This window comes from Ustilaginoidea virens, chromosome 2, assembly GCF_000687475.1.
Source record: "Ustilaginoidea virens chromosome 2, complete sequence".
NCBI classification, from domain to species: Eukaryota; Fungi; Ascomycota; class Sordariomycetes; order Hypocreales; family Clavicipitaceae; genus Ustilaginoidea; species Ustilaginoidea virens.
In genome coordinates this window covers 6517842-6543726 of record NC_057317.1, presented here as the reverse complement: position 1 = coordinate 6543726, position 25885 = coordinate 6517842, and the positions used below count along the sequence as shown (strand labels likewise).

General features: G+C 37.5%; 1 protein-coding gene across 1 annotated transcript; it reads right to left on the bottom strand.

The window, feature by feature from the left end:
* Window positions 1-2851: 2851 nt before the first annotated feature.
* On the bottom strand, window positions 2852-3652 carry UV8b_03325 (uncharacterized protein; the record flags this gene model as incomplete). The annotated part of the gene is made up of 3 exons (XM_043140823.1): window positions 2852-3018; window positions 3379-3508; window positions 3590-3652. 3 exons carry the CDS (start codon window positions 3650-3652, stop codon window positions 2852-2854), a joined length of 360 nt encoding a protein of 119 aa, XP_042996757.1.
* Window positions 3653-25885: the final 22233 nt, after the last annotated feature.

The window sequence follows — 25885 nt, the reverse complement described above, 5'->3', positions numbered from 1 at the left end:
GCATAATTAACGATGACCTATAGGAACTATTCTATAAAGACTATAGTGAATGAGATGAATAGTGTTACAATTCTGAGGGTAAATATAAAGTGAAGCCGGATAAAGACAAGATAAATATAAATAACCAGAAACGCAGGAAAGGTGAAAAGAGTCAAGAGGCATATAGTGCATTAACAAGTTCGATTATGCTACCCTTCTACTATCTAGAAAGAAGGGGAAAAGCTATCCTAAATATATCTAAGAGAGAGGGTAGGCCTAGGCATCCAAGGTAGCCAGTACGAGAGCTCCTCGTAATACCCATTATACCACGATATATCCAGCCTTACCATATATTTTAAAATATGGGATACGTCATATTAAGCCTTACCAAATATTTTAAATAATGCCCGGTGTGCCACATAATATCCAGCCGTATTAAATAATTCAAATAATGCCCGGTGTGCCACATAATATCCAGCCGTATTAAATATTTTAAATAATGCCCGGTGTGCCACGTAATATCCAGCCGTATTAAATATTTTAAATAATACCCAGTGTGCCACGTAATATCCAGCCGTATTAAATATCTTTTAAATAAGGCCCGGTGTGCCCACATAATATCCGGGCGTATTAAATATTTTTAAATAAGGCCCGATGTGCCCACGTAATATCCAGCCGTATTAAATATTTTTAAATATTTTTAAATAAGGCCTGGTGTGCCCACGTAATATCCGGCCGTATTAAATATTTTAAATAAAGCCCGGTACGTCATATACCGCCTTACCATATATTTTAAAAATAAGGCCCGATACATCATATCAAGCCTTACCAAAAATAAGGCCCGATAAAGGCCTACCTTATTTGGTATACAGTACTAATCCACTGAAAATCCGGAAGGTAAACGGTAATAGCACAAGATTAGTAAGACCACCGTAAGTCCGGTGGGACAGTCGTGAGTCTAAGAGACGGTAGAAGGGCCAGCAGTCTAATAGACTACCGTAGGATTTTAACACCCCCTCTGATTAGCTACTGTAGTAGCAAGCTAATCATATATAAAGGATAGGGAAAGAAAATGCATTAAAAAAGGACCAAAGAAAAATATATATATAAAAAACCTTGGTAAGAATAATATAAGTTAGCAGGCCCTACGGTCTAATAACTCACGGAACTTAGTAAATTTAGGGCCCGGCAGTGGCTTAGTAAGACCGTCAGCAGGCATACTATTATTAGGTAAGTAGGTAATATTAACTAAGCCCAGCTGGGCTTGCTCCCTAATATACCGGAATTTTAATAGTGTATACTTAGTGCAAGCATGCTGATTAGGGTCATTAGAATTTAATATAGAGCCCTGGTTATCGCAGTATAGCGGTATAGGGCGTTCTATATTAATATCTAGCTCTTTACAGAGGTTAGATAGCCACTGTACCTCACAGATCGTCTCAAGTAAAGCATCTGATTCGGCTTCTAAAGTAGATAGTACTACCAAAAAGGCTCGCTTAGAACGCCAGCTAATAGGACCACTATTAATAGTAGTAAGAAAACCTCCAGTTGATTTAGAAGTCTCTTTACAGCCAGCAAAATCGCTATCTAAATAAGCGGTTATAATAGGCTGTTGCTTACTATTAGTAGTACGATAATAAATAGCTATATTCTCAGTGCCTTTAAGATAGCTAAAAGCGCCTTTCGCAGCATTTAGATGCACAGTAGTTGCCTTAGTTATAAACCGAGAGAAGTATTGGGTAGGAAATGCTAGGTCGGGCCTAGTCATCATTATAAGCTACATTATAGTGCCAATAAGGCTCTAATAAAGGCTTTAATCCGTAGGGTTAAGATCTTTTCCACTAGATTCATTTAGAACCCCTAGTTATAGTGGAATTAGCTGAGGTTTAATATCCTGTAAGCCAAATTTAGCTAGGACCTCTGCTATAAATTGGGCTTGATATAGCTATAATAAACCTTCCTTCCTGTTCTATATAATCTATACGCCTAGAAAGAAGGAAGCCAGACCGCGGTCTTCTATAGCATAAACCTTATGAAATTTCCTTTTTAACTGGTTAATATAAGTTATATTAGGACCAACTAATAGGCAGTCGTCAATATAAGTAACGATAAAGATGCTGGTTTGCTTATTATAAAAGACGGCAGCATTAGAAGCTAGAGGCAAAAAACCTTCACTAGAAATCAGATCTTTTAGCCGATATTGCCATTCGCGGGGTACTTATTTTAGCCCGTATAGGGCCTTCTTTAATAAAATAGCTTGCTTTATAGAAGGGTTAAAGCCAGCTTCTTTAAGCAAAGTTAGTAACCGTTGCCGCTATATATGAGACTAAAGCTTGCTATTAGTTAATAACAGGCTCTTTGTAAATTTAAGAAATCCATTTGAGATATCTATATAAATTGTTTTAGAAAGTTCGCTATTTAAGAAGGCGCCTATAAAGTCGATTTATTCTATTTCCCAATTATTACTAGCTGCTAAAGCCAGTATAACCCTCTAGGTGGGTGGGATAGAGGTAGAAGTATAGGTATACTAGAAGTCCTTTTCTTCGACTTGCATAAAACCCTTAACTATTAATCTAGCCTTATATTTTATAGGCTGATTATTGATATCCTTTTTAATCCGAAAAACAGGCCTATTGCGTATAATTTTCCTATCAATAGGAATACTAGACTTAGGAATAAATTGGAAGACTTTAGTATCTCAAAGCTACTCGAATTCCTTAAATAGTGCCTTTATCCAAAGGTCTTTTTCTTTTTCAGGGCATTATAGCACATCCTTCCAGCTATTAGGCGTACCATCAGGGGCCTTTTTAGCTAGCTTACGCTTAGCTGCATAGCAGGAATCCCATATCAGATGGTGTAAAGTATTACCTTCCTAAGGGAATAAGTCGGTAAGGCCAGTAGGGTTGGTAGGGCTCGTAGGATTAGTAGGGCCCGTAGGGCCAGCAGGGCTGGTAGGGCCAGTAAGGTCAGCAAGGTCGGTAGGGTTAAGGCTAGTAAAGATATCTATAAGATCATTCTTTGCAGTAGCCGGGGACTGAACTATAGGAGTGGTATTAATATTAATAATACCGGGGACGCTTTTAAGGTCATCCAGTATAACATTATTATTATTAATATTAGTAAGATTAGTAGGGTCAGGGATGCTTTCTAGGTCATCCAGCATAACATTATTATTAGTAATGTTAGTAGGGTCAGGGATGCTTTCTAGGTCATCCGGTAAAATAGCAGGTTCTTTACTGCTAGATACCCCCTCTGAACCTGTATTTTGCCCTCTGTGAAAGTCTCCTTCTAGGCCACTTGATATAGGGCCTATACCTTCATTTTGGTGGATGAAGGTAATAAAGGTTGTTTTAGTGACAACCTTCTTTTTTAGAAGGTAAACTAGGTATGTATTATTACCTAGAGTAGCAAGGAGCCTACCAGGCTCGGTTCGGGGCGCTAATTTGCGGCTTTTTACACGCTTTTCGTGTGGTATAAGCACATCAATAGCAGCTCCAATAGCCCTAAGGTTAATAAGATCAGGATAGTGCTTAGGGGTTATTTAGTCATAGTCTTTTAATAGCTCCAAATAAGGGCTGGAAGGTCTATTAGTAACTGCCGTAATATTTACCAGCATAACAACGCTAGTAATTACGGCGGACCAAAAGTTAGAAGGCAACCTTAACCAGGTCATAGTGGCACGTAATCTATCAGCTATAACCCTTATAGAACGTTCAGCTAGGCCGTTTTATTCGTGTATATAAGGACTGGAGGTATCAAACTTTATACCTTATAGGGCAAGCCAATTGTTAAGCATTTTATTAATTTCATTACCACCATCATAGTGGAACTCAACAGGGGTTTTACCATATCTGACCTGCAGGCTTTGTATAAAGCCCTATAATGCTGTAAATACCTGGTGCCTTCCCTATTAGGTAGTAAGTAAAGCCAACAGAATCGGGATTTTCTATCCACTAATATAAGAGCAATAGGTCGTTTGTTATATGGTGTGGGTAATATAGCAAAAGTATCACCTTCTATAATATCCAGGCATTTAGCTGGATTAGGTATCGCATCCTTAGAAGGTCTTCTAACCTTCTTAGCCTGAATACAGGCCAAATAGCGAAAATCAGCATCCTTAACCTTATCGAGATTAGGTAGACCAGGAGTATTAGCATAGGTTTTTTTAAGTAGCTGAATACCTATATGCCCTAGCCGTATATGCCAAATGCCGGCTAATTGTAATAACTTCTGATATTCTGTATTCGCTGTTATAGGGGCAGTAGGGTTAGTAACCTCTACAGGGTCTTCGCTTGTCGTAATAACGGGACCGGGGGTAATAGTAGTATCCGTAGGATCACTATAATCAGCAGGGTTAGTAGGGCTGGGGACCTCTACTACTATACTATTAGTATAGTGGCTGCAAGGTTGATGCAGCAGTGGTGTGTCTATTCCTTTCTGTGGAAGGAAAAAGCCGTATTTTTCGAAGTTAAAAATGCCGATGCATTTACGGCTTGCTGATTATAGCTGATTTTTAATTAATACCCCTTTAGCGGCATAGTGTTTTACACCGCTAATAATGTTAATATCCAGAGCAGGAATATATAGTGCGTTCTTAAGCTCTATAGTGCCCTATTTGGTAGGATTAATGCCTTATAACACAGTAAATCGTGCTATGCCCCAACCGGTAGGGGAGATAGGGCCACTACCAGTAGTAATTATAGGCTTATCACCCTTCTCAAAGTGGTGAAATGTGGTGAAATGTTTCTTATCATTAACAATATAATAAGTAGAGCCTGTATCGTAAAGAAGGGTATCCTTGGGGGTCCTGCCGCCTGATTTAGCACTATAGCTTATAGCTAAGGGCTGGGTATCAGGTGATATAGTGGAAGAAGAATAAGATATATTAGTATCCTGGGTATTATAATTGCCTATAATAAAGGACTCGACATCTTGTTGATTATTAGAGGTATTATTAGAGTCCTGTTCCTTCTTTTATTGCTGCTTCTTTTTAGTAAAATTATTCTTGCTATTATTATTAGTAGAAGCGGCGTTAGTAGACCCTTTATTTTTAGGGTCCTTGGAAGCCTTAGACTTATTATTTGCAGCTACTTTACTAGACCCCTTAGAACGCTGTTCTTCTAGTAAGTTAACTATAAAATACTGGAGGTTAAATTTGCTGCTATTAATAACGCCCTAGGCGCTATAAGCCCTAATCATAGAGCGTTGGCGTTTGGTCTAGCGGATAAATACCCCCTCTATAGCCTATAAATACTGGTTAATTTGGTCGAAGGAGTCGATTTTAGAACCTAAGATTTTAAGGCGAGAAATATAGCTATTAAATTCGCTATTAAAAGCCTCTAAGGTGCCTTTATAACCGGTAAATGTAAGGGTATAAAAGGTAGGGTATAAGTGTGCCCGCTGTACTTCTGGTGAGTGGCAATACTGGGCTACTAGTAAAAGGTAGGCTTCCTCTAGGTTATTACACCAGTCTATAGCCTCTACAGCCTTTTCACTACAGCTGTTCCTTAGCATTAGTAGTAGAAAGGCCTGTTCAGACTTATTAAAATGCCTAGCTATAGAAGGGTCGTTAATAAAGTTGGCTATTTTAAAGGCCCTAAGTTGTATTATAAGGGCCTGCTTCTACTGGTCGAAATTATAGGGACTTTTTAGCTTCTGTGACTCCTTAAAGCGTTTGGTAGTCTTAGCTAATTCTTTAATAGCTCTATCACTAATTTGGTTGGTAATGGTAGGTGCTAGGTTATTATAAATAGGCTGTTTACCCTTATATCTTATAGGGGTAGAAGGTTGGTCTTGGTCTATTTCCATAACATTATCCTTATTAGTATCCTTAGTGGTAGTTATCCTAGTGGAAGGTCCAGCTTTAGTAATATTAGTACGCTCCTTTTTAATAGCCTGAGTGGCCTAGGGGGTCTATGGGTTATTATTTTGCTTGGTAACTAGGCCTTATATAAGGCTAGTTAGGGTATTCATCTGAGACTTTATATCGTCCATATCTAACTGTAGTTGTATATTAGAATCAGCTTTAGAGCCAGAATCCGTAGGGACTTTATAAGTGGAAGGCCTTGACTGTGCCATTACAGTGGTTAAAAGTCGTTGAAAAATGGTGCCGATAGTTATAAAAGCAGAGGAATAACTAGCTTGCTGGCTGGTAAAATGGTTGAATATATAAAGGACTGGCCCTAGGGCTACTACGAATAGGCGTTGAATGAATATATTAAATAGACTAAGGAGGAAAGAGAGAGAACCCAAATAGGGGCCTCTGAGTAGTCTATTTATGCCTATATGTAGCATAGGCTAAGTCCTTAGCGAGCCCTTATGACCCTATGCTGATACTCTTTGGGCTATTCGCGGGCGCAGCCTAAGTCCTAGCTATATTATAGCGCAGGCGTAGCCCGAGCCTGTAATATACCCCCCTCTTCTGCCTTAAAGTCGGAAAAATCGTTTTTTATCATTAATCAGTCCTCCGCTAAAGACTAATTATATCGCTAATTACTACGCCACGATATCCTTAAATCCGTATATAGGCTAATTGCTAGAGATAGGAAGGATTCGTCTATAAGCGTAATAGATGTGGCTATATAATTAACGGAGTCATATAGTTATTAATTGGGAATAGTATGGTGGAAGTATATAAAAGTTCGTTATTACGCCGCCAGCTAGAGGTTGACTAATACAGCTAGGAACGTTATAAAAAAATTTTAGCTAGCTACCAGCTAGAAATCTCCCTATAGTCTTTATTGTTTTTTATTAGGGGCTCTTTTCCTTCTTCCTTTCTTCCTATTAAGGCTATTAATACGTATCGAAGGTCCCTATTATTATAAGTTTTATCCCGCGTTAAGCCTATATTGCGTGCTAATCGGTTGAAGTATTATTCCCGCCCTAATCGCATTAGTATTCCTTACCAAATTTTTTCTCTATTATAACCTACTGCTAACTCCTTTTGTAGTAAGACCTAGTATAGCCTATCGTAAAGCCTATTGGTAAGTCTTAAGTCCCTACCTATATCGCAAGCGTCTCGTGCTAACCCTATTTAGAACCCGAAAATATCTTTATCTGCTGCTAATAGTGCCCCTGCCAGAGAAGGAACAGGTCTTACTTATCCCTAAAAGCTATACTATACTATTAGCGAATATCTTCTAGAAGGGGACTCTTTAAATAAAGAGTATTAATATATAAAAGATAAAGAGTTCTTATGCAATAGGTGCACTAAGTATATATAAGCGACCGGAGAGCTACCTATTTATAAGCGTTATAGAAGAGTAAAAGGGTATAAAAGCTATACTAATTCCCACGCATTTTATATATAGCTTGATTAACGTCTCGTAGAGAACCCTATACTATGATATATTTTATGCAATTAGATTAAGGTAGTAAAGGAGGGGAGGGCTATTATAGAGCCTGCCTATCCTAAGATGGATATATAGAAAGCGTGTGCTACTATCCTAACCCTCGAGTTTTAGGCTTTAAATAATTAATAGCGTTATACTTTTACTGCCGAATAGGTAGCCCCTTATGCCCCGCATTTAGTATTTAGGCTAAAAGATGCCTCTAGTATAGTTTCTGCTATATCCGTAGTATTAACGCCCTCCTGGCGTTAGGCTAGGTCTATTATAGATCTCGCTTTTATATTAAATATTATAAGGGAAACGCAAATAGAAGCCTAGGAATATTATGCTAGGATAGAGTAGTATTAGGTTAGAGCTTAATGTCCCTAGCTGCCCCCGCCCCTATCTCAGCCCGCCCTCCTTATATATTATATAGAAAGGGAACCATTATACGACTAAGGCGGCTAGTACTATATAGAGGCTCTACTGCCACTAGCGTAAGGTTATCTAATATAACCCCTATAATAGTAGGTAGAACCTGCTCTATAGCCCCTTATGCTTTCGCCGTTTTTATTATAGCTACTGCTGTAGATACTGTATTATCTGGCTTTATTTCGTTAAGGGGTCTTATCGTCTCTTAGTGCGCCTTTACTATATTCGCCTTATAGTAGCCTATAGACTCTGTTATATTGTAGATATATGGGAAATTATCCCTATCTGATGTATAGCCTATATATATGCCCTGCCCCGTAAGGACCCTTATTACTATTAGCTTATGTACTACTATAGGAATAGGAGGAGGCTTAAGGAGATATAGAATAGCCTTAGGAGGGGGTATATTAGGGGTAAGCTTATATCGGCCCCGGTTTAGTTTATTATATTGTTTTTTTTTTGAAGTGTTTTTATTATTTTTTATATTTTATTTATAGTAGTAGGTGTTTGGCGTTATTTACTGGTCTAATAGACTTTATTTTAGGACCTGGCTGGGCCTATTATAAGTCCTAATATCCCCTTATTTAGCCTTAAATATTTCTTATGCAGTAGTATCCTTAAAGTTTTTTAGGGGTTCTTATATTAGTAAGTTATACCCTTTCTACTTTATAAGTATATTATATTTCCGTCTTTAGCCCTATATATTCTTTGCTGCGAGTATCTCCTTAACTTTATACTTTTTATATAGGTTTATAGAGTCTTAAGGGAGGATAAATAGGGGCCTAAATTATATATTAGTTATTACTTAATTAGATAATAGATTAGAAGTAGCTTATTCGATTAGGTTAATATAGAAAACTAAATAGATATTTTATAGGATATTAAGCTAAATCTTAAATAATAATAAGATAGTAACGATAGTATATTTAGTAGAGACCTAATTAAGCTTCTTATATAGGCGGTTTGTTTTAATATTCTAGAGGTTTAATTATACCTAGTTACTAACCTAAAAGTATTTAGCCAGGCATTATAAACGGTTAGTAGTATCCTATTATTGTTATTATATAAAGGCGATAGTAGCCTAGGCTAATTCCTATCCCTCTTTAAGGTTACTAAAAAAGAGAGCCGTATGCCCCTTTAGGGTAGTTAAGCTTAAGGTTACCTTTAGAGGCGGGGCGATAATTGGAATATTAAACCTATTAAGCAGCTAGTTTAGGCTAAACCTAGTAATAGATAATATCCGGTTATTTAATATAAGTTAATATACTGCGAGATGATATAGCTAATCGTACTAATTAAAGGAAATTATAATATAGAGGACCGCCTATATTTTTTGGTTTATTCGCTTTATGCTGCTATTAGTTTAGGGGTGGTATACTATTAAAAGAAGTTGCTTAGTCCCGGCTGATTTATATAGTATAGACTAAAATTGGCCTACCTAATCTAAACCTTAATCGCTAATAATCTCTTTAGGAAAACTATAAAAGCACTATTAGTATTATTGGAACTGCTTTACGCAGTCTTCTGCTTTTATTAAATATATAGCTTTTAGCTAGATATATTTCGATAGGCGGTCTATAATTACTATAAGGAATTGCAGGTTAGATATATTATAGATAGGAAGGTTGGTTATAAAGTCGACCGATATTTGCGACTAAAAATAGTCTGCAATTAGTAGTAGTTATAGTAAGCCTTAGTGTAATTAACGGCTCTTATACACCCTACGGCATTAGTAATTCCGAATATATTTTGCTACCTTAGATAATATATTGTTGAAGTGATAATTATCACAGGCCCGGGCTACGCCCGCGCCACAATGTGGCTAGGACTCGGGCTGCGCCTGCGACTAGCCTAAGGAGTATCGGCACGGGGTTATAAGGGCTCGCTAAGGACTCGGCCCGTACTATATACGGGCATAAATAGGCTACTCAGAGGCCCCTATTCGGGCCCTCTCTCTTTTCTCCTTAGTCTATTTAATATATTCATTCGATGCCTATTCGCAATAGCCCTAGGGCCAGTCCTTTATATTTAAATAGACTCTCTTAGCCTTACTGTTATAACCTCACATTATAGAGCCAATAATGCAGGCTATATAAGATATCGAGATAGGCATACCTGGAGAACCGAGTGGAGAGAATCTAAAGCTATAACGCCCCCGACGTAATACACATACCCAAGTAGAGCAGCTTATAACAAGGTTACAATAAATAGAGGCGCGAATGCATACTAACGCGCAGCACCTTATTGCTATTGCCGCCTCGCTATAGACCCTTCTTGCGAACCAGTTAAATAGCTTCTAAAATGCCACCTAACCGGGTCCGGTCGTATAATAGAATGCCCCCCTCCCTACTGCTTAGGATACCTAGCTAAAGCGCAAGCCGATCCCAATAGGGGACCCCTTTAACGGCAAAAAGGCTATATTTATAGCCTAGCGGACCTTTATACAATATAAGCTCGAGGTCGATAGGGATTTTATCGGAGATAAAAAGACCCAATAGATATTTATCTTCTAAAACCTATTGTCTACGGTCTAATTATAAGTTATAGCCTTCTTTAAGAATAGTACGGCTTATAATTATAATATAATAAAGTTCTTCGAATACCTCCAATATCTCTTTAAGGACCCGTACTAATAGGATCGCGCTATCACTAAGCTTAAGCACTCTTTACGCTAGGGCCCTAAAGAACCTTTTACCGCCTTCTTTATATAATTCGAGGAAAAACTTATACTTACTAGCGGTCTCGATTAGCCTAAGGAAGTTAAGCTAGAATATCTCCAATTAGCACTTAATACTTATATAGCTAATAAGATTATTAGCCTTAGGGTATCCTATTACGACTACTACTTAGTAGTAGACCGCTACCAATAAATTGCCATCGATATCGAGACCAGCCTAACTATTAACTACTAACCGGGCTTAGCCTATTCCCGATTAACCTATGCCTAGGATTCTAAGGGCGATATATAAATATCGAGCGTTAATAAGCTAGACTCAAAGGGTAATTAGTGTATACCTAAGGCGATATAAGTCTCTAAAAAATAATATAAGGATCGTAAAAAGAAAGGTCTTTATCTTCGGTATAATTCTCCTAAGTATTATACATTCATATATTACCTACTACTAGTAATCCGACCCGATATAACTAAAGTGGCCTCACTTAACTTATAAATTAGAGAGGTCGAAAGTAGCGATAAAGATTAAGAAAAAAAATAGCCTTTAAACTTAGTCTCATTAGAGGGCTTAAGACGCATGCGTAGACCCTAGCTTAATTATAAAAGGAATTAAAGGAGATCGCAAAACGAATAGATAAACACCCCTTTTTAGTACCGATCTTATATAAATCCTATACCTTTATTAATACCTTAATTAACTTAGAATATAACTACTATAGCGCTATAAGCAAAAAGATAATATAACGGTTAGGCCTTTAACCTATCCGCCTACTATAATATAGGGAAATCGGAATAGTAGTAGATATTTAGAGCTATTCAGGAGAACATAAGGTAATATATTCCTCTATTACTTATATCGTCCGTATAGCGATCGATATCGATAGATAGCCGTCTATAGTTATACTTTACGTTATCCTAGGCCTTACCCGCGATATTATCCTTAGGATGCCTTAGATAAAGCACTATAATATTATACTATAGGCGAAGTAATACTAATTAAAGATCGGATCGGTAGGTAGCCTTATCGTTAAAGAATCGATAAAAAGATAATAAAGTCTAACTATAGTAAATATCCTCGGCTTAGTCTTCTATAATATATTAAAATAAGTAAAACGCTCTAGGGACCGATCGACTTCCTTTATCGCGATAAGCTTATAGGAGATAATATATATCCTCTATATTATACTGCTGCCTTATTAAGACTCTGCCCTACGATCGCAAAAGCTATAGGTACTCCTAATAGAATTATAGGAATTCGCCGACCTTTTTAATAAAAAGAAGGCTTCTAATCTCCCTCCGCATTAGGGTATATTAGACTACTATATCTAACTTAAAAAGACTACAGACGGGAGCCAGCCAGACTTACCTTAGGGCCTATTATATAATATACTATAAGACTAATTACTTAAGGTATAAAGATAAGTAATTAACCTAATAGATAAAGGATAAATCTAAGCGAGCTCTTTATTAGCAGCGGCACTAGTCTTATTAGCCAGAAAGGGGAATAGCGGGTAGCGTTTTTATATCGACTACCGGGCCCTTAATAAAGTTATAATCTAAAACCGATACCCCCTCCCCTTAATTAAGGAGACCTTACGATCCCTATCCTAAGCGAAATAGTTTACTAAGGTTAATATACGCATAGCATTCCATAAGATATATATTGCAGAGGGCGATAAATACTTAATTGCATTCTGTATACGATTCGGACTATTTGAATAGCTTATTATACTATTTAGTCTAATTAGGGCCCTTATAACCTTTTAGAAATATATTAACGGGGCCTTAGGGAATATACTAAGAGACTTTATAATTACTTACCTCGATGATATTTTAATTTATATTAGGGGATTAAAGGTAGACTATATAGGGCGCATTAAGGAAATCTTTTGACGATTGCAAAAAGCCAGCTTAAATTTAGATCTAAATAAGTACAACTTCGCAGTAAAAGAGGTCTAGTACCTAAGATATATTATAACGGCCGGAAAGGAAATCCATTTAGACCCTAAAAAGATTAAAACTATTTAGAACTAGAAAGCACCTATAAAATTAAAAGGCGTTTATAGTTTCCTCGGTTTTATTAATTTCTACCGCAACTTTATCCTAGACTTCTCCCGCCTTATCGACCCTTTAGTTAGGTTAATAAAAAGGGGTCCAATTCTAATAATTAGACGAAGAAGAGGCGGTATTCTAAGTGCTTAAGTAGTATTTTTGTTAAAATTCTATAGTAGCCTACTAGGCTGCTGGCCTAATGCCCTACTGGCCTACTAACCTTCTGGCCCTTATACCGCTTTTTGGACTTATGGTAGTCTTACCTTAGGCCTTTGCCCTTTACCTTAAGTATTTTCAGTAGATTATTTACTGTATATCAAGTAAGGTAGGCCTTGTTAAAAAGGTGTGGCATTGCTAAATTAGCGTGGTGGCTTACTAGCGTGGTGGCGGCCTACTAGTGTGTTGGCTAGTCCACTAGTGTGGTGGTTAGTCACTAGCGTGGTGGTTAGTCACTAGCGTGGTAGCTAATTACTAGCGCGGTGGTTAGGGTGGTTAGAAAGGCTGGATATAGTGGGGCTGCTGACGTATCATATACGTGGCATAATGAGTATTACGAGGAGCTTTCTTACTGGCTACCTTGAATGCCTAGGCCCACCCCTCCTTCGTGTATATATAGGATAGCTTTCCCCCTTCTTTCTAGATAGTAGAAGGGCAGCACAATCGAGTCTGTTAATGCACTATATGCCTCTGAACTTCTTACCTTCCCTGCGTTTTCTGGTTATCTTATATTTGCCTTGCCTTTACACTTGCCCTGCTTTATAGCACTTGTATAGTCTTAGGACTTGGTGAAAAATCTAGTATTATACTAAGATTAGTTCACAGGTCGCAGACAGTCTTGTGCCATCTAGCTAGCTAGTAAGGTTTTGCTTTTATAGTGACCTTGAGAATTGCAATAATTTTATATTATCTCCGGTTTTCGCCTAATAGGACCCTAATAAGGAAATAGTCCTTAAGGCAGATAGTTCCGGTATAGCCTTTAATAGCTATCTATTGTAAATCGGGGAGGATAGTATATTCTACCCTATTATATACTATTCCACTCATTTATCGGACACAGAATGGAATTATACTATATATAATAAGGAACTCCTCGCTATTATCTTTTGCCTTAAGGTATAATTAGTAGAACTCTGCTTAATAGCCTCTCCCTTTACTATCTTTACCGACCATAAGAACCTAGAGTACTTTGCCTAACTATAAGAAATATCTAAGCGATAAGCCTAATAGGCTAAGATTCTAGCGCTTTTTAATTTCTATCTTCGGTATCGGCTAAAATTATAAGCCTAATGCCTTAATATACTTTCTCGATAGGAATAAAAGGCAGATAGGGTAAAGCTATAAATCGGCTAGATCCTAAAACCGCTATCTATTTTAGTATTCAATATAGATAAAATAGAAGGCAAGAAAATGCCGACCTTAGCCCTAAAGACCACCCTACCTTACGGCCTATATATCTTCGCCGACTCCTACCTCTAAGCTATCTAAGACTAAGCGATATCTAAAGATAATATATATCAGGCCTAATAGATAGTAATCGCGAATAGGGAACGATAATTTCCAGTAGAAGTAGCGATATAAGAATAAATTGCTAATTATACCCTAAACGCATATGGCATACTCCTTTACCGGGCATAGGTATAGCTCCTATCGTTTAAGCTCTTAACCACTATAGTAATCTAATGCTACTATAACTCGCCTATTATAGGCCACTTAGGGAAAAACACTACCTTCTAACTATTGCGATAGGATTATCACTTCGATAATATATCGTCTAAGGTAGTAAAATATATTTAGAATTGCCGATACCGTAGGGTGCATAAGAGCCGCTAATTGCGCGAAGGCTTACTGCAACCGCTACTAATTACAGACCGCTTTTAGTCGCAGATATCGGTCGACTTTATAACCGACTTTCCTACCTATAATACATCCGACCCGCGATTCCTTATAGTAATAATAGACCGCCTATCGAAATATATCCAGCTAAAAGCTATATACTTAATAAAAGCAGAAGATTATATAAAGCGGTTCCAATAGTACTAATAGCGCTTTTATAGTTTTCCTAAAGAGATTATTAGCGATTAGGGTTTGGATTAGGTAGGCTAATTTTAATCTATACTATATAAATCAACTAAGACTAAGCAACTTTTTTCTATAGCGTACTACCCCTAAACTAATAGCGGCATAGAGCGAATAAACCAAAAGGTATAGGCAGTCCTCTATATTATAATTTCCTTTAATTAGTACGATTAGCTAAACCATCTTACGGCATATTAACTTGCATTAAACAACCGGATATTATCTATTATTAGGTTTAGCCTAAACCGGCTGCTTAATAGGTTTAATATTCCGATTATCGCCCCGCCCCTAGAGGTAACCCTAAGCTTAATTACCCTAAAGGGGTATACGGCTTTCTTTCTTAGTAACTTTAAAGAGGGATAGGAATTAGCCTAAGCCGCTATCGCCTTCGCATAATAATAATAGTAAGATACTACTAACTATTTATAACGCCCAGCCAAATACTTCCAAATCGGCAACTAAGTATAGTTAAATCTCCGGAATATCAAAATAAACTGCCTATATAAGAAGCTCGATTAGGTCTCTACTAAATATACTATTATTACCGTCCTATTATTGCTTAATATCTAATTTGATATCCTATAAGGTATCTATCTGGTTTTCTATATTAACCTAATCGAATAAGCTGCTTTTAATCTACTACTTAATTAAATAATAACCGATATATAACTTAGGCCCCTATTTATCCTCCCCTAAGACTCTATAAACCTATACAAAGAATATAAAGTTAAGGAGATACTTACGGTAAAGAATATATAAAATCGAGGATGGAAATATAATATACTCGTAAAGTAGAAAGGGTATAACTTACTAATATAGGAACCCCTAGAAAACTTTAAGGATACTATTATATAGGACATATTCAAGGCTAAATAGGGGGATATTAGGATTTATAATAGGCCTAACTGGGTCTTAAAATAGGGTCTATTAGACCGGTAAACGATACTAAACGCCTACTACTACAAAAATAAAATAAAATAATAAAAATACTTTAAAAAAAAATATAATAAACTAAACCGGGGCCGATATAAGCTTAACCCTAATACGCCCCCTCTTAGGGCCACTCTCTATCTCCTTAAGCCCCCTCCTATTCCTATAGCAGCGCGTAGGCCGGTAGTAATAGGGGTCCTTACAGGGCAGGACATATATACGGGCTATATATTAAATAGGGATAGTTCCCTATATATCCACGATATAATGGAGTCTGTAGGCCACTATAAGGCGAATACAGTAGGGGCGCACTAGGAGACGATAAGTCCCCTTAATAAGATAAGGCCAGATAATATAGTATCTATAGCAGTAGCTGCGATAAAGACAGCGAGGGCGTAAGGGGCTATAAAGCAAGGTCTACTTACTGCTGCAGGGGTTGCATTAGATAACTTTATGCTAGTAGCAGTAGAGCCTCCGCGTAATATTAGCCGCCCTAATTGTATAATAGTTCCCCCTTTATATAATACGCAGGGAGGGCGGGCCAAGATAGGGGCAAGAGTAGTTAAAGATATTAAGCTCTAACCTAATACTGCTTTATCCTAATATAATATTCCCAGGCTTCTACTTACATCTCCCTTATAATATTCAGGACGGGAGCAAGATCCACAATAGACCTAGCCTAGCGCCAGAAGGGCATTAATACTGTAAATACAGCAGAAACCATACCGGAAGTATCTTTTAGCCCGAACGCTAAACGCAGGGCACTAAGGGCTACCTACTTGGCAGTAAAGGCGCAACGCTATTGATTATTTAAAGCCCGAAACTCAAAGGTTAGGATAGCAGTATATACTTTTTATATATCCGTCTTAGGATAAATAGGCTCTACAATAGCCCTCCCCTCCTTTACTACTTTAATCTGGCTATATAAGATGCATCGTAGTATAGGGTTCCCCGTAAGACGCTAATCAAGCTATACGCAAGATATATAAGAATTAGCACAGCTCTTATACCCCTTAGCTTTCCCGTAATACTTATATATAGGCAACTCTCCAGTCGACTATATATACTTAATGCATCTATTGCATAGAAACTCTTCGTCTTTTGCATACTAATACTCCTTATCCGAAGAGTCCCCCTCTAGAAGATAATCGCCGGCGGTATAGTATAGCTTCTAGGGACGAATAGGACTTAATCCCTCCCCAGTAAGGGCACTTTTAGTAGCAGGCGAAGATATATTCAGGCTTTAAATAGGGTTAGTATAAGACGCTCGCGATACAGATAGGGACTTAAGACTTACCAATAGGCTATATAACAGGCTAGACCGGGTCTCACTATAAAAGGAGTTAGCAGCCAGTTGCAATAAAGACAGAATTCGATAAAAAATACTAATATAAGCGGGACGGAAATAATGCTTTAACCGATTAGCATATAATATAGGCTTAATATAGGATAAAACTTACGATAATAGGGACCTTCGATATTTATTAATAGCCTTAATAGGAAGAAGGGAAGAAAAAAAAGAGCCCTAATAAGAAAAAACAAAGACTATAGGGAGATTTCTAGCCGATAGCTAGCGAAAAAATTTTTTATAATATTCCTAGCTGCATCGGTCAACCTCTAGCTAGTAGCGTAATAACGAACTTCCACACGCTTTTACCATACTATTCCCAATTAATGACTATACGACTCCTATTAATTATATAGCTACATCCGCTATATTTACAGACAAATCCTTCCTATACCTAGCAATTGGCCTATATACGGATTTAAGGATATCGCGGCGTAGTAATCGGCGATATAATTAGTCCCTAGCGGAGGATTAATTAATAATAGAAGGTGATTTTTCTAACTCTAAGGCAGAGAAAGGGGGTATATTACGGGCTCGGGCTATGCCCGCGCCATAATATAGCTAGGACTCAGGCTACGCCCGCGACTAGCCTAAGGAGTATCGGCATAGAGTCACGAGGGCTCGCTAAAGACTCGGCCCGTACTATATACAGGCATAAATAGGCTACTTAGAGGCCCCTATTCGGGCCCTCTCTCTTTCCTCCTTAGTCTATTTAATATATTCATTCGACGCCTATTCGCAGTAGCCCTAGGGCTAGTCCTTTACAATAATCTTATCGTAATAGTTAGAAGGTAGTGTTTTTCCCTAGGTGGCCTATAATAGGTAAGTTATAGTAATATTGGATTACTATAGTGGTTAAAGGCTTAAACGATAGGAGCTATACCTATACCTAGTAAAGGAGTATACTATATACATTTAGGGTATAGTTAGTAATTTGTTCTTATATTGCTACCCCTACTAGAAATCGTTATTCCCTATTTGCAATTGCTATTTATCGGGCCTAATATATACTATTTATAGATATTACTTAATCTTAGATAGTTTAGAGGTAGGAGTTTGCGAAAATATATAGGCTGTAAGGTAGGGTGGTCTTTAGGGCTAAGGTTAGTATCTTTTTGCCTTCTATTTTATTTATATTAAATGCTGAAATAGATAGCGGTTTTAAGATCTAGCCGATTTATAGCTTTGCCTTATCTGCCTTTTATTCCTATTAAGAAAGCGTATTAAGGTATTAGGCTTATACCTTAGGCCTATACTAAAGATAGAAGTTAAAGAGTACTAGAGTTTTAGCCTATTAGGCTTATCGCTTAGATATTTCTTATAGTCGGGCGAAATACTTTAGGTTTTTATAGTTAGTAAGGATAGTAAAGGGGGCGGCTATTAAGTAGAATTCTACTAATTATACCTTAAGGCAAGAGATAATAATAAGGAGTTCTTTATTATATATAGTATAGTTTTATTCTACGTCCGATAAATAAGTAGAATAGTATATAATAGGGTAGAGTATATTATCCTCCCCGATCTATAATAGATAGCTACTAAAGGCTATATTAGAACTATCTACCTTAAGGACCGTCTCTTTATTAGGGTCCTATTAGGCGAGAACTAGAGATAATATAAAATACTGCTTAAACGCTTAGAATACCGCCTTTTTTTTATTTAATTATTAGAATAGGACCCCTTTCTTTATTAACTTAACTAAAGGATTAATAAAGCAGGAGAATAGTTTTCGCGATTTCGCCCGCACCTCGGTACCGGCGCGAATACACCCCTAAAACAGTCAAAAAGTTGCTAGATCAATTCCTCACCTTATCTTACCCCATCTGCCGATAGCGCATCAGCACCGGGAGGAAGGCGCGGTCGAGGCGGCGGAAATCATAGATTTAGACAGAGGAAATAAGGGTAGACTCGAGTCGAGCCACTATAACCACTATATTACTATCGCCAACGACAATTACGGACGAATTAGCGGCAACGCCGTATAAACTAATATAGGAACCTAAGAAGAAACCGAATTGCTTAAATAGTATTACTAAAAGATCGCAGACTATGTCCCGGCAGCCACGCTGGGAAATATGTGGAATGCTGTTACTAGCCTGGTCGATAGTATTAAATATATCAACCGAATTAATCCTGCCTTAAACTCGAACTCGAACCTCATTACGACTAATAATCTGGAAAAAGTAGTAGAGAGCGCTATAAATAAAGCTTTTGCCTTAAAGACCCCCTCTAGAACGACCTAGGCTAGTATTACTGCTAAAGGAATACTAACGACTATACTACCCAGACCGACCACTTTACCTATACCGTCGAGAATCTACCGCGAAATAATAATTAAAGGAGATAGTATTCTTGAGAACCTATGATAGAGAACCCCTATCGAGATTGTAAAAGCGGTAAATATTACTACCGGAGGCATTAATGCCGTTGCAGCCCGCCGACTCTAGAGCAGAGATATAGTTATCACCTTTGCAGAAGCCGCATCCCGTTTTACCATAAAAACCACCTGGATCCCCCTCGTATTCGGCATAAGAGCCGTACCGAATATCCGACCCCTCGATACGGATGGTACAGCGCGGAGAGACACCCCAATAGAGATAAAGACTGCCCTAGCATTATCAGCAACAAAAGAGAGTACTGCCTTAACTGCTAGAGACCCCATCCGGCTTAATCTCGACTCTGCCCTATAGCGAACAGGCAATAGGATATCGCAAGACAGGCTTACAGCACCAGACTAATATAGTTCGCAAACACCGGCACCTTATTAATGCCTCCCCCCCCTATCCCGGAGAATAGGGGCCGCAGACGCCTCGCCAGCAACTCCCTAAGGGAGGTCTCCCTAAGAAAATAAATCGGCAGACCACGCAAAAAAAGCTTTATCGCCCCCGAAAAGACCAATAGCAGCAGCAATATCGCTATATTCTTCTAACCCGATTCATCTAAGCCTACCGCTACTAACGCACCGAGAGCCCTAACCCCTTAGCCCTAACACCAATAATAGAGGTACTATACTGGAATATACAAAAGAAATTACTGCTAGCATACCTCGCCTTTAACTACGAATCTAAACCGGATATTATCGCCCTCTAGGAATTCGTAGCCCTAAATAGACTCCCCCTATACTCCAGCCTCGGTAGATACCAAATAGCCGCCTACAGCAGATGCGCAGCGATCTATATCTATAAAAGATACACTCCCGGCTCCTAGGCAATAAACTTAGGCCTAGATTAGTACCGTATTATACTCTAAAATACCGATATCTACTCCTTTTACTCCTTAATCCCTTCCCTAAATTAATCTACCCCCCTCTAGGAATTCGCCTAAACCACCTCTCGCCCCTATAGCATCTTTACTAGTGACTTTAATATCTACCACCCTATATAGGACCGCTCTTATAGAACCTCCCCAGGCTATAATACCCTCTTCGAATTCGCATTAAAATAGAAGCTAACCCTTATAACACTATAGGGAGAGATAACTAGATAAGCCTTAGGCAAACGTGATAGCACTATCGACTACGCATAAAGCATAAGAGACCTTAACGTAGAGTTTATAAGGGCGGCAGATATCACTAGATCTAACTATATCCCTTAGGTAATCTAGGTAGAAATAGGACCAGACGAGTTTTATAAACTACTGCTAATATATATATATATATTACACTAGCTAAGCTATCTAGGGGAGGGGGGGATAAGCCCCCATTTAGCCTAATGCTAGTACCTCTATGCCTAATCTATATAGGAAACCCGAGTGCCGGGAGGAAAACCTATATACTATCTATAGTCGATAGTATCCCTTCGGAATAGAAGGGGATTTACTATGCATTGCAAGGAGGTGTCCTGTCGCGCGAGACTGGGTCTGGCGGCAGGGCTAGGAAAGTGTAGATAATAGGAACGCCTCGATAGGCGCGGTAGATTGCATTAGTAGTAATTAGTTATTGGTTATTAGGCATTAGTTAGGCTTTAGGGTAGGTATAAATCGGAACCGATATAGTCAATATTATTAGGTAGGGGAGGCGGCGGTAATATTAGTATCGGGTGGGCGGCGGTATCGCGGTAAGTCGCGCATTTTATTGTTATTGACTTCATCTAATGTAGGTTAGGGCAGCTAGCGAATAGTCGAGTGATCTAGTGCGGGCATATAGCAGTATAAAGTCTCCCTTACCTGCCCTACCTTTTTATTTCCTCTCCTCTTCCCTTTTTATTCCTTATTGAAAATTACTAAGAATTTTCCTTTGCTTTTCCGCCTCAATTGCGCTATTGCAGTTTTTATGCATCTTTTGTTCTTTAAAATGCCTACCATGCTAGAGTTAGGTCCTAGCCTAGCTCGAAAATGGCTATATCGTCCCTGCGTATGCCGCGGTGCTGATATAGCTGCTTATTGCTGTGACTAATAAGGTAAAAGGTTCTCTTTAATCGTTATCTACCTTTTGCTAATAGTAGGTAGGGCTCGGGGGTGCCTATTTCGTTTATACTGTAAAGCGGAAGCTTTATTATATTCTAGTGCGTAATGCTATAAACCGCGAACCGGTAGAGAGTATACTTATATTGCAAAAGGCCTTCGCTTATAAGTAGAAAGTAAGTATAGCAGTTTGCCGGTATCCTTTAACTTTATAGCTGACTTTAGTAGGTAGATAAAGACGAGTATTATAAGGCCTAGTAGGCTATATGCCGGTCTATTATACTAATTACCTTTATTCCCCGGAAGGGCTAAGATGACTCTGCTATTATAATGCGAATAATAATGCCTATAATCCTAATCTCGCTTCTAGCTGATTTTATTAGTCTTATTAAGAGAGGGGTTTTAGCTTTAGAGCGCGCCTATAGTGGTAAGCCTTAGCCTCTTTTATCGGTCGAGGAACCTCTTCCTCCTGCCACTACTACTAGCGATAAGAGCCCTGCTAATTCCGTTATTATTATTAATAATAAGCCTGCTTTTAGTCCGGCTACTATAGTGGAACCGCCTTACAGCGAGGGGGTCTCGCTAACCTAGTTTAAAACTCCTATAATGCTATCTTCTAGTAAGTTGCAATAAGTAATTGCCTTTTTAAAGTTTATAAAGTCCTAAGTGGAGTCGCAGCTAGTAACTTCTATATCTAAAGCGCTTTTTATGCCGCCATCGAAGCCTCCCCTATCTGCTATTTAGTCTGCTACCTAATTAATACCGCTTAAGTAGGCTAAATTAGTAGTTCTATTACTATTTACCCCTTATCTTTAGGCTAATACCCCTACCTTTTTCCCCTTTAAAAGGAAAAAAGAGGGGTTAAAGGCAATAGAATCGCCTATAAAAGGGACTCTAGGTCTACCCACTAGGGTTAAATAAAAAATATATTCGACTATAATATCCCTTTCCCTAAGGAGGAAGGGGAAAAAAAAAAGGGAAAATAAAGGTAGCTCTTAATAATAGTTATAGTAATAAAGAGGGTGGTCTAAAGTAAATAGAGAGCTAGAAAGTTAAAGGTACTAAGAATACTAAGGGTCTAAAGCTATTAACTATATAGGTAGCTTATATAGAAAGGATATATTTTCCCTATCTAAAAAGTCAGTCGTATCTTTATCTATAATTGTCTATCTATATATATATATTCTAAGGTTAGGGTGCAATTATATCGGGTTTCTATCGGAACTAAAGTCTATATAGGCAGTAAGGGCAATAGCTAGGGTAAACTATTTAAGCCGGCGGGTATTAAGGACCTATTTAATAACCTATTTAGCCGAGTCTTTATTTTTAAGTACTTAAGTAATATTATACTTATCTAGTATAGGGCGATCTTAAATGCAAAAAGGAGGGTTTCTAAGATAGTTACTATACTTTAGGATTATATATTCGATATTTTCTATATTAGGTCCGCATTAATAGTACAGGTGATAGACTAATAGGACCTTTATTTTATATAGGAACTTATTAAGGCCTATTTTTTTTATTCTAAGTTAGGTAAAAAGGGAGGACTTATATTTATAGAGGTTTTTATAAAGGTCTAATATCTTCTTTATAAAGGTAAAATTAAGGGTATATTTAGCAGTAAGGCGGTTTCTTAATAAGTAGCATACTTAGGCGAGTCTCTATTTAGATTACTATCTCTTTATCTATTTAAAGGCTAGAGTATAGGTAGGGGATAATTTATTATCTTAAAGTAGAATCGAGTCTTTAAAGGCTATATAATTTAGTATTCTATTTTCAATTAATCGCCCTTATCTATAGGTAGGTCTTTATCGTAGTCGAGCCTAAATAATAGTATAGGCGTTAGAGATAAGGTTAGCTATACCGCTTTCTTAGGTTTTAGTAAGGAATCGTTATTAGGCCTAATTAAGGTAGAGGTCGAGTAGGGGGACTACTACTTTAGTTTTTATAATAGCGTTAGGTATTATTTAGTAGGCTCCTATGACTATATAGAGGCACTTCGACTATTTAGCGGCTAGGCTATATATAATGCCTTTTGCTACTTCTCCCGGCTTAGTAGGAGTATACTAGATTCTAGCTCTAAAGGCGATTATAGTTCTAATAACCTATATATATAGTAGTCGGGCTTTACAGAATTAGCATCCCTATATAGAGGCCGCTAGAGCGATAAAGGCAAGCTTCTGCCTTTCTAGCTTCTTTACTATTTAGGCCCTATAATTAGCCTAGCTGAGTTTATAGTTAATCTCTACTCTAAAGAATCGGGCGTATTATATAGGCTAGATAGTTATATTGCCGAGTCGTATTATTATAGTATCCGGTCGGTGCTATTTAGTAAAATATATTAGCTCGCTCTTTATTAGGTTAAATTTTAGTCTAGCCTCTGCCGACTATTTTTCGCAAATCTTCTATACTTTCAAGAGGGTTATAACTATATCCCGTATTGTTTTGCTATATGCGATTATATTAGTATCGTTTGCGAATCCTAGGGTTAGTAAGTTATCTACTACTTCGAGTCTATAGTATAGGGGTATAATATAGAAGAGGAAAAAGATTAAAAAGATCGGGGAGCCTTAGGGCATTCCTACTATAATTAGGAATCTTTAGGTAGGTTAGCCTTCGAAGAAGATTTTAGCTAAATACGATATAGTAAAGCCTTAGACTTAGGCTGCTATCTATCGGGGGGCGCTACTTTAGAGGAAGAGGTGCATAAGCCTAGTATAGTTAACGGTATCAAATGCCGCTAAAATATTTAATTATAGTAGTAATACTATTCCTTTATACTACTAGGTGGCCTTAACTGCTTCTACTAGGGTATATAGCGTTATATCTATTAATCTATTTGCTCTATTGCCTATTTATATATCTAGTAGTAATTTCTATTCTTCTGCGATTATTATTAGTTTTTTTGCTACTATAACTTTAAGGACTTTTCTAAGGAGGTTTAGGAGGGATATTAGGCACTAGGCTTCTACTCTTTAGTATTCTTTAGGTATTTTGCCGGGTTTTCTTAATACTATAACTTTAGCTTCTTAGAATTATATTAGGTAGTAACTAATTCTATATATAGTATGAAGGAGTATTATTAGGGCTCTAAGAACCGGTTCTCCGCAGGCTTTAAGGAATCCCGCTAGTATACTATTAGGGCCTAATGCTTTCTAGCTAGCTATATATTAGAAGGTATTATAGATATCTATTTTAGAGAATTCGTCTTTAGAGGCAAATATCGCATCGGTAAGGTAGGGGAATTATAGGTCTAGGATATTATTAAGGGTAGCTATTAATATTAGGAAGAATCTTTCTATTAATACTTCTGCTTTAGAGGAATATATTCTTACTTTTTATATTTAGGCTTTTTCGCCTTAAAGAAGTATAAGGATTTCTCTTAATTTTAAAGAGAGTCTGCTATATATCTAGGCCTATTTCTCTAGGGACTATAGGTTTGCGTTTTTCGTTATGGCTTTATTAATAGCTTCTCTCTATATCTAGTGCCTTTCCTATTGGATAACCTTAGTTTGGTTTATCTCCGCTCTTTATGCTATTAACTAGTTAAGGCTAGTATAGTCTTTTCTCTAGTTTCTTATAGCTTTACAGGCCGCTATTATAGCCGACTATACTTCCTAGGTCTACTATAGGGCCCTTCCTAGTGGTTTAGTTCCTCTCTTAGGCGTAGCGATATTAGCGATAGCCTATAGTTAGGTCGTAAGCTATTAGGCGAAAGCGTTAATCTCTATAGGGGATTAGGGTAGGTATAAAGCATATAGGATAGCTATCTTAACTTTAGCTTTAGCTTAAGTAAGGATTTTATAAAGTTTCTTCTATTAGTATATCGGCGGTAATTTGCGAAACTTATTTAATCCTATTTCTACTTAGATTACCTAAGGGATATAATCGGATCTAGTAATATCTACTGCCCCTATAAACTCTATATTAAGGTCTCTTATACTCTATATATAGTCGATAGTACTATTATATTTGCCTAGGGCTTATCTAGTTATCTCTCCCTATAGTATTATAAGGGTTAGCTTCTATTTTAATATAAGTTCGAGGAGGGTATTATAGCCTAGGGAGGTTCTATAAGAGCGGTCCTATATAGGGTAATAGATATTAAAGTTACTAGTAAAGATACTATAGGGGCGAGGGATAGTTTAAGCGAATTCCTAGAGGGGGGTAGATTAATTTAGGGAAGGGATTAAGGAGTAAATAGAATAAATATTGGTATTTTAGAGGATAATGCGGTACTAATCTAGGCCTAAGTCTATTGCCTAAGAGCCGGGAGTATATCTTTTATAGATATAAATCGCTATACGTCCGCCATAGGCGGCTACTTAATATCTACTAAGGCTAGAGTATAGGGGGAGTCTATCTAGGGCTATAAATTCCTAGAGGGCGATAATATCCGGTTCGGATTTATAGTTAAAGGCAAGGTATGCTAGCAGTAATTTCTTTTATATATTCCAGTATAGTACCTCTATTATTAGTATTAGGGCTAGAGGGTTAGGGCTTTTAGTGTATTAGTAATAGTAAGCTTAGATAAATTAAGTTAAAAGAATACAGTAATATTACTACTACTATTAGTCCTCTTAAGGGTAATAAAGCTTTCTTTATATAGTCTGCCGACTCGTTTTCTTAAGGAGTCCTCCCTTAGGGAGTTACTAGCAAAGTATT